General features: G+C 39.8%; 1 protein-coding gene and 1 long non-coding RNA gene across 4 annotated transcripts in view; one reads left to right on the forward strand and one right to left on the reverse strand.

Annotated features, from left to right (window-relative positions):
• Positions 1-15,037, forward strand: part of LOC133557172 (eukaryotic elongation factor 2 kinase-like) — a 50,607-nt gene that overhangs the window by 3,464 nt on the left and 32,106 nt on the right. For 2 of the 3 annotated variants that reach the window (XM_061907423.1, XM_061907425.1), the window contains exons 2-4: positions 3,558-3,799; positions 3,890-3,946; positions 5,879-5,979. In XM_061907423.1, coding sequence (XP_061763407.1) covers positions 3,575-3,799; positions 3,890-3,946; positions 5,879-5,979 — 383 coding nt within the window. In that variant the 5' untranslated portion in view covers positions 3,558-3,574. The remainder of the gene's footprint in view (positions 1-3,557; positions 3,800-3,889; positions 3,947-5,878; positions 5,980-15,037) is intronic. The other variant, XM_061907424.1, reaches the window with a different exon arrangement.
• Positions 3,394-8,496, reverse strand: LOC133557173 (uncharacterized). Its single transcript, XR_009807713.1, has 3 exons — positions 8,395-8,496; positions 7,222-7,321; positions 3,394-3,723 (listed from the first exon to the last, which is right to left on the reverse strand). It is a non-coding gene; the product is annotated as an uncharacterized LOC133557173 (long non-coding RNA).

The raw sequence follows: 15,037 nt of genomic DNA on the forward strand, positions 1-15,037 counted from the left end.
CATTTAAACTAAAAAAAGATACAAACAAAAATCGCTCACAGCGGAAGCACAACTTGGGCTAAGAAGAAAGCTAACGCATAAACAGACTATGAACATAAATCAAGCAAAACTTACTTGGCATGGCATGAAGCACGAAACCAGGCAAGGCATGAAACAAGTCAGCACAGAGCAAGAAAAGATCATTGACGCCAGGGCGACTGACTGGCAAAGACAAGCTTAAATACTGCCTCTGATTAGTGCTTGGGAAGCAGGTGAGTGGGCGTTTTGTCCACCAGAGACAGGTGGACAAAATGAGTAACCAAAGAAACCAGACAAGGGAGTGGAAAAAAAAACAGGAACTTAAAGAGTCCAAAGGACAAACAGCACATGGCCAAACAAAAACATGATCAACAGACATGACTTTTTATTTATTATTGGTTAGCTTCAGAATAACAATGTTATGAAAAAGAATAAGAGACTTATTATACTCTAAAAATGTTGGTCTTACTTAAAAATGCACGCATTTAGTTGTATTCATTGTTAAAAAATATGATATGGCTCTCACGGAAATACATTTTGAAATATTTGGCTTTCGTGGCTCTCTCAGCCAAAAAGCTTCCCGACGCCTGGTCCAGGTCTTACTTAGTAGGATATGTACAGCCAGCAGAGAACATAGTGAGTTCACATAGCATAAGAACAAGTAAATACATTAGAAGTACATCTGATTATTTACATTAGGTTATTTACAATCCGGGGAGATGGGATGTGAATGGAGGAGGGTATTAGTAAAGTGTTGAAGTTGCCTGGAGGTGTTGTTTTAGAGCGCTTTTGAAGGAATATAGAGATGCACTTACTTTTATACCTGTTGGGAGTGCATTCCACATTGGACTGTATGTGATCCAAATGGATCAACAGGGTCTCTCTCCACTAAAGAATAAATAAAAGAAATAATACACACTCATATTAATACCACAGCGGCACACACGATGTCCACACGGACACGCAGCTGAGTTTTTGGCCCGTGCCCAAACTCACGAGACCAGGAAACATCGTAATAACTGCCGCTAGCGTTAAAATAACTAAAATAATCCACGTGGATTATTTTAATGCTAGCGGCAGCATTTGGCATAAAAATCCGGTTTTTACAACAATTTAACAACCATATTTCGGGAATTTAACCCGCATGCTTATCAACAAGTCACAAGACAGTGTGCATTCTTATAGAATACTTTAAGAGCGACAACCAAAAAGTTTATAAAAAAAAAAGAAAAGGATCGAGAGACATAAAAAAACGTGATTTACCAGTTCCGAGCGTCGCATCAAGAACAAATACACAGCAAAGAAACTTTACTTAACTACCACAACATATTCTGCCGAAATTGCAATTCCATTTGAAATAAAAAATAGCCTTTTTTTTACAGAATAAGAAGTTTTACTGCTAGTCCTATAACACAACGTCATTACAATCATACATAAGTGATGATAGAAACACAAAGGCCGATCTTTACTGTGAATAGCAGTAAATCAATAAATCTATATTTACGTCGTGTTCTAGGAAAGAATCGATCTTGGCTCATGGGCGTATAGCATGGACTATCTAGTTCACGCCCCTAGGCGTGTCCGTGGATCAGACATTGGTCAACTCAGGATCCGCTGTCTGACCATGTTTTTGCTGAAAGGATTTAGTAGAGAACATTGACGGTTAAATTCGCAACTTTTGTTGCTGATAAAAAAAAGCCTTGCCTGTACCGGAAGTCGCAGACGATGACATCACAAGTGTGAGGGCTCCTCACGTCCTCACATTGTTTATAATGTGAGCCTCCAGCAGCAAGAGCTATTTGGACAGAGAAAACGACAATTTCCCCATTAATTTGAGCGAGGATGAAAGATTCGTGGATGATGATATTGATAGCGAAGGACTAGAAAAAAAAAAAAAAGGCGATGCATTGGGACTGATTCAGATGTTTTTAGACACATTTACTAGGATAATTCTGGGAAATCCCTTATCTTTCTATTGTGTTGTTAGTGTTTTAGTGAGATTAAATAGTACCTGATAGTCGGAGGGGTGTGTCCACGGGTGTCTTGACGCCAATGTCTGAGGGAAGTCGACGGCAGATACACGGACGGCGCAAACTCCACAGATCTCCGGTAAGAGGCGACTTTTTACCACAATTTTCTCACCGAAACCTGCCGGTTGACAAGTGGTCGGGATCAATGTTCGCTTGACCGCTCCGATCCATAGTAAAGCTTCACCTCGGGGAATTTTAAACAAGGAATCACCGTGTGTTTGTGTGGCTAAAGGCTAAAGCTTACCAACTCCATCTTTCTTCTTTGACGTCTCCATTATTAATTGAACAAATTGCAAAAGATTCAGCAACACAGATGTCCAGAATACTGTTTAATCGCGCGATGAAAAGAGACAACTTTTAGCCGCAGATAGTGCTGTGCTAAGAAACTCAGCGGGAAATTTAAAATTGTAATTTAGTAAACTAAAGAGGCCATATTGGCATGTGTTGCAATGTTAATATTTCATCATTGATATAGTAGACTTAGACCTGGACTTGGACTTTGACAAACTTTAATGATCCACAAGGGAAATTGTTCAACACAGTAGCTCTGTTACAATGATGGAAAGTGTAAGGATGGAAAGGACAATGCAGGTGTAAATAGACTAGCTATAGCAATGTAAAATATAACATATCTGCAATATATATAAACTATCAGTAGTAGTGGGTTTCAGTAGGCCTTTAAATAGATCAATAATTCATAAAGACATTGATTTTGATTCATTATTATTTTTTGGAGCAATGCCCGCGGAAGGGAAAATGCGGTAGAAAATGAATGTATGGGATTGACAGTTTTGGGGGAAAAAAATCCCACAAATTGTGGGGATCAAAAAGTTCATACATATATTTTTTTAATTTAATTATTATATGCGTCTGTGGAGGGAGATGTGGCCAGCGGCGAGACACAGCTGGCAGTACCGGAGGGCACCGACCACCCACCGGATGGGAATGCACTCCCTCTCCACCGTGCTATATCGGGTTTCCCGTTCTGACAGTTTCCTGCTGATGTACCCTGCCCCACACCCACCAGCTGTGTCTCGCCGTCAGCCCATACCCCGCTCCTATCCGATGGTGCTCGTCCTCAGCACCATAGACAGAGGCGATGACCTTTGCTCCTGCAGGCGCGCTGGCCGCATCTCCCTCCACATCGTCAATTGTAAGTTTTTATTTTTTTCATGTTTGTTTTATGTACTTTTTGTCAAAGGAAACTTAGTTTTTTATATTGCAAACACAAAATGTGCAAAAAAAATATATTTGATGTGAAGTAATTGGAGCCTTAAATAGGTCAATAATTCATGACATTGATTTTTATTTTTTTTATCAATGATAGTTTTAAAAAAACAGCTTGCATGGCAGCTTTGTGTTATTAGAGTCAACATTGCAACTTTTTATCGTTACATTTCAACTGTTTGCTCTTTTGATCCACTTTTTATGTGTTTGTTTTTTTGATCAATAGCATTTTTAGCCTAATTCTGAACCAAACACTGCTCATAAGCTGTCTGGTCTTTTTAGAATCCACAGTGGACACGATGGAGGACGACCTGATGTTCAGCATGGAGGAGGAGGGGAGCGCCACCCGGCCGCCGATCGCACAGCGTCTGACGTCCCTCACCACAGACGAGGAGGAGGACGACGACGACTTCATCTGCTCCATCCTGGACGACCCCACCAGGGAGATCTGCCAGTACATGCAGAACATGGTCAACAACCGCCAGCTCTCCGACTCCTTCCCCAAAAGTGGCTTCTCCTACAAGGTGGGCCTCGCTCGCAGGTCTCCATTGCACGGTTGTCCCGCTCCCGCTTTTGCAGGTGTGATGAAAAGCTGCCTTTTCTCCGCCTCTTAGAGTGACGCAGACAATGTGACGGAAGGTTCGTACAAGGTTTTGTCAGAGAGTGCACGGGTATGTTCCACCTTTTTTAAACAATCTCACTCTCCTTCCTCCAACTGACCTGTCTCTTCACTTTGGACTATCACATCTTTTCATCTGCATCTTCTACCTACAAACCCCGTTTCCATTTGAGTTGGGAAATTGTGTTGGATGTAAATATAAACAGAATACAATGATTTGCAAATCCTTTTCAAGCCATTTTTAATTGAATATGCTACAAAGACAACATATTTGATGTTCAAACTCACAAACTTTTTTTTTTTTTGCAAATAATAATTAACTTAGAATTTCATGGCTGTAACACGTGCCAAAGTAGTTGGGAAAGGGCATGTTCACCACTGTGTTACATCACCTTTTGTTTTAACAACACTCAATAAACGTTTGGGAACTGAGGAAACTAATTGTTGAAGCTTTGAAAGTGGAATTCTTTCCCATTCTTGTTTTATGTAGAGCTTCAGTCCTTCAACAGTCCGGGGTCTCCGCTGTCCTATTTTATGCTTCATAATGCGTCACACATTTTCCATTGGAGACAGGTCTGGACTGCAGGCCAGCCAGGAAAGTACCTGCACTCTTTTTTTTACGAAGCCACGCTGTTGTAACACATGCTGGATGTGGCTTGGCATTGTCTTGCTGAAATAAGCAGGGGCGTCCATGAAAAAGACGGCGCTTAGATAGCAGCATATGTTGTTCCAAAAGCTGTATGTACCTTTCAGCATTAATGGTGCCTTCACAGATGTGTAAGTTACCCATGCCTTGGGCACTAATGCACCCCCATACCATCACACATGCTGGCTTTTACACTTTGTGTCCATAACAGTCTGGATGGTTCGCTTCCCCTTTGGTCCGGATGACACCATGTCGAATATTTCCAAAAACAATTTGAAATGTGAACTCGTCAGACCACAGAACACTTTTCCACTTTGCATCAGTCCATCTTAGATGATCTCGGGCCCAGAGAAACCGGCGGCGTTTTTGGATGTTGTTGATAAATGGCTTTCACTTTGCATAGTAGAGCTTTAACTTGCACTTACAGATGTAGCAACAAACTGTATTTAGTGACAGTGTTTTTTTGAAGTGTTCCTGAGCCCATGTGGTGATATCCTTTAGAGATTGATGTCGGTTTTTGATGCAGTGCCGTCTGAGGGATGGAAGGTCACTGTCATTCAATGTTGGTTTCCGCCCATGCCGCTTACGTGGAGTGATTTCTCCAGATTCTCTGAACCTTTTGATGATATTATGGAGCGTAGATGTTGAAATCCCTAAATTTCTTGCAATGTCACTTTGAGAAAGGTTGTTCTTAAACTGTTTGACTATTTGCTCACGCAGTTGTGGACAAAGGGGTGTACCTCGCCCCATCCTTTCTTGTGAAAGACTGGGAAGCTGTTTTTATAGCCAATCATGGCACCCACCTGTTCCCAATTAGCCTGCACACCTGTGGGATGTTCCAAATAAGTGTTTGATGAGCATTCCTCAACTTTATCAGTATTTATTGCCACCTTTCCCAACTTCTTTGTCACGTGTTGCTGGCATAAAATTTTAAAGTTAATGAATATTTGCAAAAAAATTCATGTTTATGAGTTTGAACATGAAATATGTTGTCTTTGTAGCATATTCAACATGAAAATGGGTTGAAAAGGGTTTGCAAAAGTAGGCGACGTTTGTGTACGAGGGAGACGTGGCGAGGAGTTGGGTTACGCTGCGAGGATTTGGAGTCGCTCCTGACATGATAGACGACTCCCCCCGCTTGCAGAGACAGCTATTTTCAGGGGGCGTTCTTGGCCTCCTCCCTGAGCTAACTTGTGTTCTGAAAAGATTATTTCAAGATTATTTACATCATTCTTCCTTCCTTTCTTTGTGCTTCCTCTTCACACGGTCACAAAAGTCACCCTCTCACAACGTGCGCGCATTGTAGCCGCCTTTAACTCCACGTGCTTGTCATGACAGGAGACGTGGAAAAATGCGGTGAAAAAGGCCAAAGCCATGCCGGACCCCTGGGCGGAGTTTCACCTGGAGGACAAAGAGACAGAAGCGTGCTCACGCTACAGGTGGGACTCGCCTACTCCCAGTACAACCGACTGTAAACTTGGGGTTCTTTAACCCTTTTTGGGTTGTAATACACCTTTCCACCACTTGTGGCAGTAATGACAATATCAGACAAAAAGAAGACGTCTGGGGCTGCAGTCATGAAAAAAATGTCTTAAGCGCAAAAATTATGACTAAAGTGGTGAAGCTGTTTTTCATTTGCACTTTTATTTTATTGGCTGTTTATTTAAGAAACATATTTCATTCTATTTATGGCCCTGCGATGAGGCGGCGACTTGTCCAGGGTGCACCCCGCTTTCCACCCGAATGCAGCTGAGACCGACCCCAAAAGGGACAAACGGTAAAAAATGGATGGATGGATTGTATGTATTAATAATTTATTTTAGCACTGTGTTATTGTATGTACCAAATTTTTTCGGGCTATAAGGCGCACTTAAAATTAGAGATGTTGTCGGCCGATAAATGCTTATAATATCTGAAATTATCAGTATCGGTTTCAAAAGGTAACATTTATGACTTTTTAAAACGTAGAGAGAAGTACAAAGCGCCAATAAACCTTAAAGGCAGCAGAGTTTTTTTTTCCAAAGTACAAACATTTTGCACAATTTATCCATCCATCCATTTTCTACCGCTTGTCCCTTTTGCTATCTCCATGCAAATTTAATATTTGAGGGTGCTTTCAGTGCATAAACATTAAACATTGGTGTCGCCCACTTAAAAAAAGTGTCTAATCGATTGATTTCCTACAGTACCTGAAGGTAACATGATAGACAACACCCCCTATCCATTTTTTTGAAGCTGTCTGTAATTATGTCACGCCCCTCTCAGTTGATGACACGCCCCTCAAACAAATTTCAGGCTAAAAAATTAATCTGGGAAAAAATTTAGGTCTGAAACTGCAAATAAAAAATATATATTTTAATTCCGGAAAAAAACATAAGCTAAAAATATATAGTAATAATAACAAAATTACAGCTGCAAGCAGCGATGGACGGGACCGACTTTTGCTGGTGTTTCCTGCCTTTACCCATTCAACATATCTTTACCTGCACATTACCTACCTTCCTTGCATCCTGGGGTCACACTGGTGCTTCTTTCTTTCACCCGTACACGTCGGTGCTTCCTGCCATCACCCAGACAATATATCTTTACCTGCACATTACCTACCTTCTCTGTATCCTGGAGTCAAACTGGTACCTCCTTCTTTCACCCTGTCAAAATATCTTTACCCGCACATTACCTACCTTCTCTGCATTGTGTGGTCACGCTGGTGCTTCCTGCTTTTAAGCGGCCATCTTGAGACGGCAGCAGCGCAGCACCATCAGCGCTGGAGTTCTTTGAAAGCTTGTAAAATCAAAACCAGAGCAGTTAGAAAACTTTAATCAGAAGGGTTCAATCTCTTTCCTGTGCGAGTTAGAAGCCGACACGACAAATGTGCTCAGAGGAGATAATGTTTGAAAAAAGGTGACAAGTTTTTACCAAATTTTTGTTTTGAAGGGGTAATTGCCAACTTCCTGTTGATTTTTGCTGAAGGATGTAAATGAATGAAATGTAGGTCTAAGTGAGACCTACATAGAGGGTTTTGTTTCATGTCTCTACAAGCAGTTTTGTCTGTGTGTTCTTCCTAGGAGCAGTTTTGTCTGTGTTTTATTCCTAGGGGGCGCTAGAGCGCAATTCTGAGTTTTGGGGTTTGGTTGTTTTTTTAAATCGCAATTTTCGCCAGTCTTGATGTGTGTGTCCCGTTTGGTGAGTTTTGAAGCATTTTAAGGGGGTCAAATTCCAGCCCAAAAAGGCAAAAATTTCATTTTTTTTAGGAAACTTTTATTTTAAAAGGGTTTTTGCCAACTTCCTGTTGATTTTTGCTGAAGGAGGTCAGTGTATGAAATCTAGGTCTAAGTCAGACCTTCATAGAGGTTTTTGTTTCATGTCTCTACGACATTCCTACCCGAAGTTACAAGCAGTTTTGTCTGTTTTTTCCTAGTTTTGGGTTTTGGTTTTTTGATTAGATCGCAATTCTTGCCAGTCCTGATGTGTGTGTTAAATTTGGTGAGTTCTGAAGCATGTTAAGGGGGTCAAATTACAGCTCAAAGAGGCGGCGGTATAATAATAATAAAACATTAGAAATACAAAAGGGTCCTCTGTCCCAAAGGGACATTCGGTCCCTAATGACAATGAGCTTTATTACACTACAAATGAAGCAATACAAATACCAATAAAAATATCACTATTGATAATGAACAATACCAATAATTGACCTCTATTATCAACAATACAGTTGTTGAAATGCAACAATACATATACGTAGTGATAACCACAGATGCAGAAGAATGCAGAAAAATGGAGGGGGAGAATGAGAAGTAACCTAAAGCTACTTTAGTGTGAGATCTCAAACACCATGTGAACCTGTTTTGGCTCACCTTTGTCCTCACCTGTCCTCACTCTTTTTTCTTTTTCCAAATATAAATACCTCCTTGCTGTGCGGTTCACATCTGGCTGCTCATCAGCATGCACAGCGCCACGTATCTGCACAAAAGACACACGATGCAGGAGGAGTTGAGTTTCGCCGAGTGGGCATATAATGTCAGCCAATGGGGCGAGGGGAAGGAGTGGCGGGTATTCATGTGCTAAATTTACCCTCCTCCTCCTTCTCCAATGCCGCTTTAGTATCACAGAACTTTGTGTTCCCAGGCTGAAGTGTTGTTGTTTTTTTTTCGGCCAAAAACACTTTGGAAGAGACTTTGTATGTCCAGTTTAATGTCTGCAGCTGCTGCACACACCCTGCCAAGCCAAACACACACTAGCTCACCCAGTGGTATGTGTGCTGGGCAAAGATGAACTCAACTGGAGTGCAGCAATACTCCCTGTGCATTGGTTTATCCGTCTCAAACCTGTTCAACAAGTCATATGGCGGAACATTGCTTGTTTAAACCTCTTTAGGCCCAAGCTGTTTGTTTACATGATTATTTGTATTGCTCTTTGCTATTTGGGCTTATTGGACCTTAATTAGAATACAAACTAAGAATCACATTTTGATATGATGTACTTAGTCCATAAGCACACAAGCGTGTACTTCATGTTTAGTGACGTGCTAATTTTTATTTTTACACTTTTTTTTCCCCAAATTCCATTCCATGTTGTACTCTTCTAACACCACCAGATGGCAGTATAAGTGTCCACATAAGTGGCCGTAAGACCCCAATTCAGTAGTGTACACAATTTTGGAAAGTAAGAGCTAAAAGGTGCTGTACACGCATGTGGCCACTAAGGCTTTAGAATTATTGCAACGTGTTCCAAAAGGTACCGACAGTTTGTTCGTTTCCATGTATTTCAATGTTACATTTTTCTAATTAGGACAATGGGAAGTTTAGTGTGTATAACAATGTAATATAGATAAGGGGTTTCATAAGTGTGGCCCGGGAGCCATTTACAGCCCGCACTTTGAGTTTTGTTGCCCCGCCATATGTTGTCAAAATAAAATATAAAAAAAAACTCATTAGTGCAGTCAATTATATATATATTTTTTAATTGGGAAAATCAGGGGTGTCCAAACTTTTTGACTTGGGGGCCGCAAAAAATTGGGCTAAAAAATTAGGTCGGGAGAAGGGATTCATAAATAACTGACAAACATATATGAATATATATATAATAATAAACAGTATACCGTATTTTCTGGACTATAAGGCGCACTTAAAATCCTTTTGTCCCCCCTCAAAACTCGACAGTGAGTCCTGTAGCTCGCTGCGCCTAATGTACTGAATCATTTTGGTTGTGCTTACCGACCTCGAAGCTATTTAATTTGGTAGATGGTTGAATGATAAGTGTGACCAGTAGATGGCAGTCACACATAAGAAATAGATGTAGACTGCATAATGATGGCAGTCACACATAAGAGATACATGTTGACTGAAATATGATGGCAATAAACAATATATATGTTTCTTAAAGTGTCAATAAAAATACAGATTTACCACTTAAGTCATCATTTTTGCTAGAGATGTCCGATAATGTCGGACTGACGATATTATCGGCTGATAAATGCTTTAAAATGTAATATCGGAAATTATTGGTATCGGTTTCCAAAAGTAAAATTTATGACTTTTTAAAACGCTACTCTGTACACGGACGTAGGGAGAAGTACAGAGTGCCAATAAACCTTAAAGGCACTGCCTTTTCGTGCCGGCCCAGTCACATAAGTGAATTTGTGGATTATATTTATGTAGCGCTTTTCTTTAGTGACTCAAACCGCTTTTACATAGTAAAGCCCAATATCTAATCTACATTTAAACCAAAGGGGGTGGCACTGGGAACAGGTAGGTAAAGTGTCTTGCCCAAGGACACAACATCAGTGACTAGGATGGCGGAAGTGGGAATCGAACCTGGAACCCTCAAGTTGCTGACACGGCCACTCTACCAGCCAAGCTATACCGCCCCGTAATATCTACGGATTTTCACACACACAAGTGAATGCAAGACATACTTGGTCAACAGCCATACAGGTCACACTGAGGGTGGCTGTATAAACAACTTGAACACTGTTACAAATATGCACCGCACTGTGAACCCACACCAAACAAGAATGACAAACACATTTCGGGAGAACATCCGCACCGTAACACAACATAAAGACAACAGAACAAATACCCAGAACCCCTTGCAGCACTAACTCTTCCGGGACGCTACAATATACACCCTCGCTACCCCACCCTAAAACCCCTCCCCCCCAACACCGCCCATGTCAACCTCCTCATGCTCTCTCAAGGAGAGCATGTCCCAAAGTCCAAGCTGCTGTTTTGAGGCACTTTGTGACTTCAATAATAAATATGGCAGTTTCATGTTGGCATTTTTTTTTCTCCATAAGTTGAGTTGATTTATTTAGGAAAACCTTGTTACATTGTTTAATGCATCCAGCGGGGAGTCACAACAAAATGAGGCATAGTAATGTGTTCATTCCACCACTGTATATGTCGGTATTGGTTGAGTTGGACAATATCAGATATTGGCACGAAAGCCATTATCGGACATCTCTCATTTTTGCGCTTAAGAAACTTTTCTATGACTTGCGCTCAAGACTTCCTTCTGTTTGTTTGATATGTTCATTACTGCCACAAGTGGTGGAAAAGTGTATTACAACTGAGTACCGCTGCAGCCCATACGGACCTCTGCTGAAGAAACTGATTGGTTTTTGGCGGACCCTGTAGTTTAGAACAGACTTGGGCAAATAAAGGCCTGGGGGCCAAATGCGGTCGTTAGGCTTTTAAATCTGGCCTGCCAGACATTCCCAAATAATTTTTTTTAGTTCTTTAAGACGTAAAGTGAAGCTGCCTTCATGATGTGTACTCATCTTTTATAATGACCGCAAGTCTTCAACTACACTAAGTATTTCAATGCTTGGAATCTGCACTTTTGCAAAATAAACTAGTTACTATGGTCATCTATTTAGTTACTATGGTCATCTAATTAGTTACTATGGTCATCTAATTAGTTACTATGGTCATCTAATTAGTTACTATGGTCATCTAATTAGTTACTATGGTCATCTAATTACTTACTATGGTCATCTAATTAGTTACTGTGGTCATCTAATTAGTTACTATGGTCATCTAATTAGTTACTATGGTCATCTAATTAGTTACTATGGTCATCTAGTTACTATGGCCATCTAATTAGTTACTATGGTCATCTATTTAGTTACTATGGTCATCTAATTACTTACTATGGTGATCTAATTACTTACTATGGTGATGTAATTAGTTACTATGGTCATCTAATTAGTTACTATGGTCATCTAATTAGTTACTATGGTCATCTATTTAGTTACTATGGTCATCTAATTAGTTACTATGGTCATCTATTTAGTTACTATGGTCATCTAATTTAGTTACTATGGTCATCTAATTAGTTACTATGGTCATCTATTTAGTTACTATGGTCATCTAATTAGTTACTATGGTCATCTAATTAGTTACTATGGTCATCTATTTAGTTACTATGGTCATCTAATTTAGTTACTATGGTCATCTAATTAGTTACTATGGTCATCTAATTAGTTACTATGGTCATCTAATTACTTACTATGGTCATCTAGTTACTATGGCCATCTAATTAGTTACTATGGTCATCTAATTACTTACTATGGTCATCTAGTTACTATGGTCATCTAATTAGTTACTATGGTGATCTAATTACTTACTATGGTGATGTAATTAGTTACTATGGTCATCTAATTAGTTACTATGGTGATCTAATTAGTTACTATGGTCATCTAATTACTTACTATGGTCATCTAATTACTTACTATGGTCATCTAATTAGTTACTATGGTCATCTAATTAGTTACTATGGTCATCTAATTACTTACTATGGTCATCTAATTAGTTACTATGGTCATCTAATTAGTTACTATGGTGATCTAATTAGTTACTATGGTCATCTAATTAGTTACTATGGTGATCTAATTAGTTACTATGGTCATCTATGTAGTTACTATGGTCATCTAATTAGTTACTATGGTCATCTAATTAGTTACTATGGTCATCTATTTAGTTACTATGGTCATCTAATTAGTTACTATGGTCATCTAATTAGTTACTATGGTCATCTATTTAGTTACTATGGTCATCTAAGTCCCAGCAGCTCAGACCAGGCACCAAGCAGTGTGGGTGGGCAGCGTTTCCACAGAATGTCAGCTTAAAATGTGGGTGTCAGGGACAGACGCGGAAGGAGATTTTTTACAACAAAGTTCTAAAACTTAGTGATATATCAAATGTATCAGATTTTATGTGGTTTTTTACCTTTCGCTGTTTGCTGCATTTTTGTTGCATTTTGCTTGATAGTAAAATATGTGGATGCAGAGGGGGTGTGACGTTCATATGTTGTCAATATTCAGTGTTTTATCGTTCATAGTTAATAGTGTTCATTTTTTATTTTCATGTACATTCTGAGTGTTTCATTCAGTAAAAAAAAAAGTTAATTCCATTCCGTTTTTAAGACGGTCAGTCATAAGGTTTTTAGCATTATTGTGAGGTTTTGCATTAGTGTCCCTAAAAATCAGATCAAAATCAAGCCCCCAGACACATTTTTTCTCTAAATGTGGCCCCCCTCCCCTTAGTCAAAATAATTCCCCAGGTCTGAGTAAAGTAACTGCTGCTCCAGTCTAAAGAGTCTGTAGTCTAAAAGTGTGGAAACCCGTGGAAAGTATCAGCTCAGTTGCTTATAACACCAAATAAGCTTTTCATGAGGCGTTCATGGACTTGTTTATAGGCTGCAGATAGAGGTCTCCTGCATCACAAACGCTGCTTTTTTTGCAGCAGATAAAATAAAGACTTGATAGCGTGTGGGTCGTCCCACAGCCCAGTCTTTTTCAACCACTGTGCCGCGGCACACTAGTGCAGTGGTTCTCAAATTTGGATAAGCGTACCCCTGGGGGTACTTGAAGGTATGCCAAGGGGTACATGAGATTTTTTTAAATATTCTAAAATTAGCAACATTTCAAAAAACCCTTTATAAATATATTTGTTGAATAATACTTCAACAAAATATGAATGTAAGTTCATAAAGTGTGAAAAGAAATGCAACAATGCAATAATCAGTGTTGACAGCTGGATTTTTGTGGACATGTTCCATAAATATTGATGTTAAAGATTTCCTTTTTTGTGAAGAAATGTTTAGAAGTAAGTTGATGAATCCAGATGGATCTCTATTACAATCCCCAAAGAGGGCACTTTAAGTTGATGATTACTTCTATGTGGAGAAATCTGCATTTGTAATAGAATCACTTGTTTATTTTTCAACAAAAGGTTTTTAGTTTTTTTTATATATTTTTTTCAAAATAGTTGAAGAAAGACCACTACAAATGAGCAATATTTTGCACTGTTATACAATTTAATAAATCAGAAACTGATGACATAGTGCTGTATTTTACTTCTTTATCTCTTTTTTTTCAACCAAAAATGCTTTGCTCTGAATTAAAAAAATGTTCACAGGTGGTACATGACTGAAAAAAGGTTGAGAACCACTGCACTAGTGTACCGTGAGATATTGTTTGGCGTGCTGTGGGAAATGATGTCATTTCACCTAATTGGGTTAAAAATATTTTTTGCACACCAGTAAATGTCCGTGCTGTCAAGAGCTCAGCAGAGTAACCGTGTAATACTCTTCCATGTCAGTAGGTGGCAGCAAGTAGCTAATTGCTCTGTAGATGGTTTGTCGTGATCACATTATGCCGACAACAGCGGGAGGCAGCGTGCAGGCAAAAAAAAAAGGTATCCAATGCTTAAACCAAATATAAACAAAAGGCATTGAAGGCCTACTGAAATGCGATTTTCTTATTCAAACGGGGATAGCAGGTCCGTTCTATGTGTCATACTTCATCATTTCGCGATAAGCAATATAAGTCTAATCCATTATTATTATTATTATTATTGCCATATTTTTGCTGAAAGGATTTAGTAGAGAACATCGATGATAAAATTCGCAACTTTTGGTGGCTAATAAAAAAGCCTTGCCTGTAGCGGAAGTAGCAGACGATGTGCGCGTGACGTCACGGGTTGTGGAGCTCCTCACATCTGAACATTGTTTACAATCATGGCAACCAGCAGCGAGAGCGATTCGGACCGAGAAAGCAACGATTTCCCCATTAATTTGAGCGAAGATGAAAGATTCGTGGATGAGGAAAGCGAGAGTGAAGGACTAGAAAAAAAAAAGAACTAGAGAGGGAAGATCCTGTACGGGGCGCCGTGGCAGCCATGGGGGTGGCAGGACCACTCAGCCAGGCCCAACTGCAACAAGGAGTAGAGCCATACCGCTTTGAACTCGACGGTGACGGTCAGGAGGGCGCTGCTGATATTGATGCTGGAGTAGCACACGACATAGATCGCCTTCAGAATACAGTATGGTAATTGTATTTTTTTTATGAAATGATCGCTGCATAATACACTGTACTTTGTGTGTGTGGTCCAATCCAACCGTGTTCGCTGGACATCTCTGTTCCATAGTAAAGCTTGACTGTCCTCTTTCGGGAATGTAAACAATGAAACACCGGCTGTGTTTGTGTTGCTAAAG

The sequence above is a fragment of the Nerophis ophidion genome, linkage group LG08, assembly GCF_033978795.1.
Source record: "Nerophis ophidion isolate RoL-2023_Sa linkage group LG08, RoL_Noph_v1.0, whole genome shotgun sequence".
In the NCBI taxonomy this organism is placed as follows: domain Eukaryota; kingdom Metazoa; phylum Chordata; class Actinopteri; order Syngnathiformes; family Syngnathidae; genus Nerophis; species Nerophis ophidion.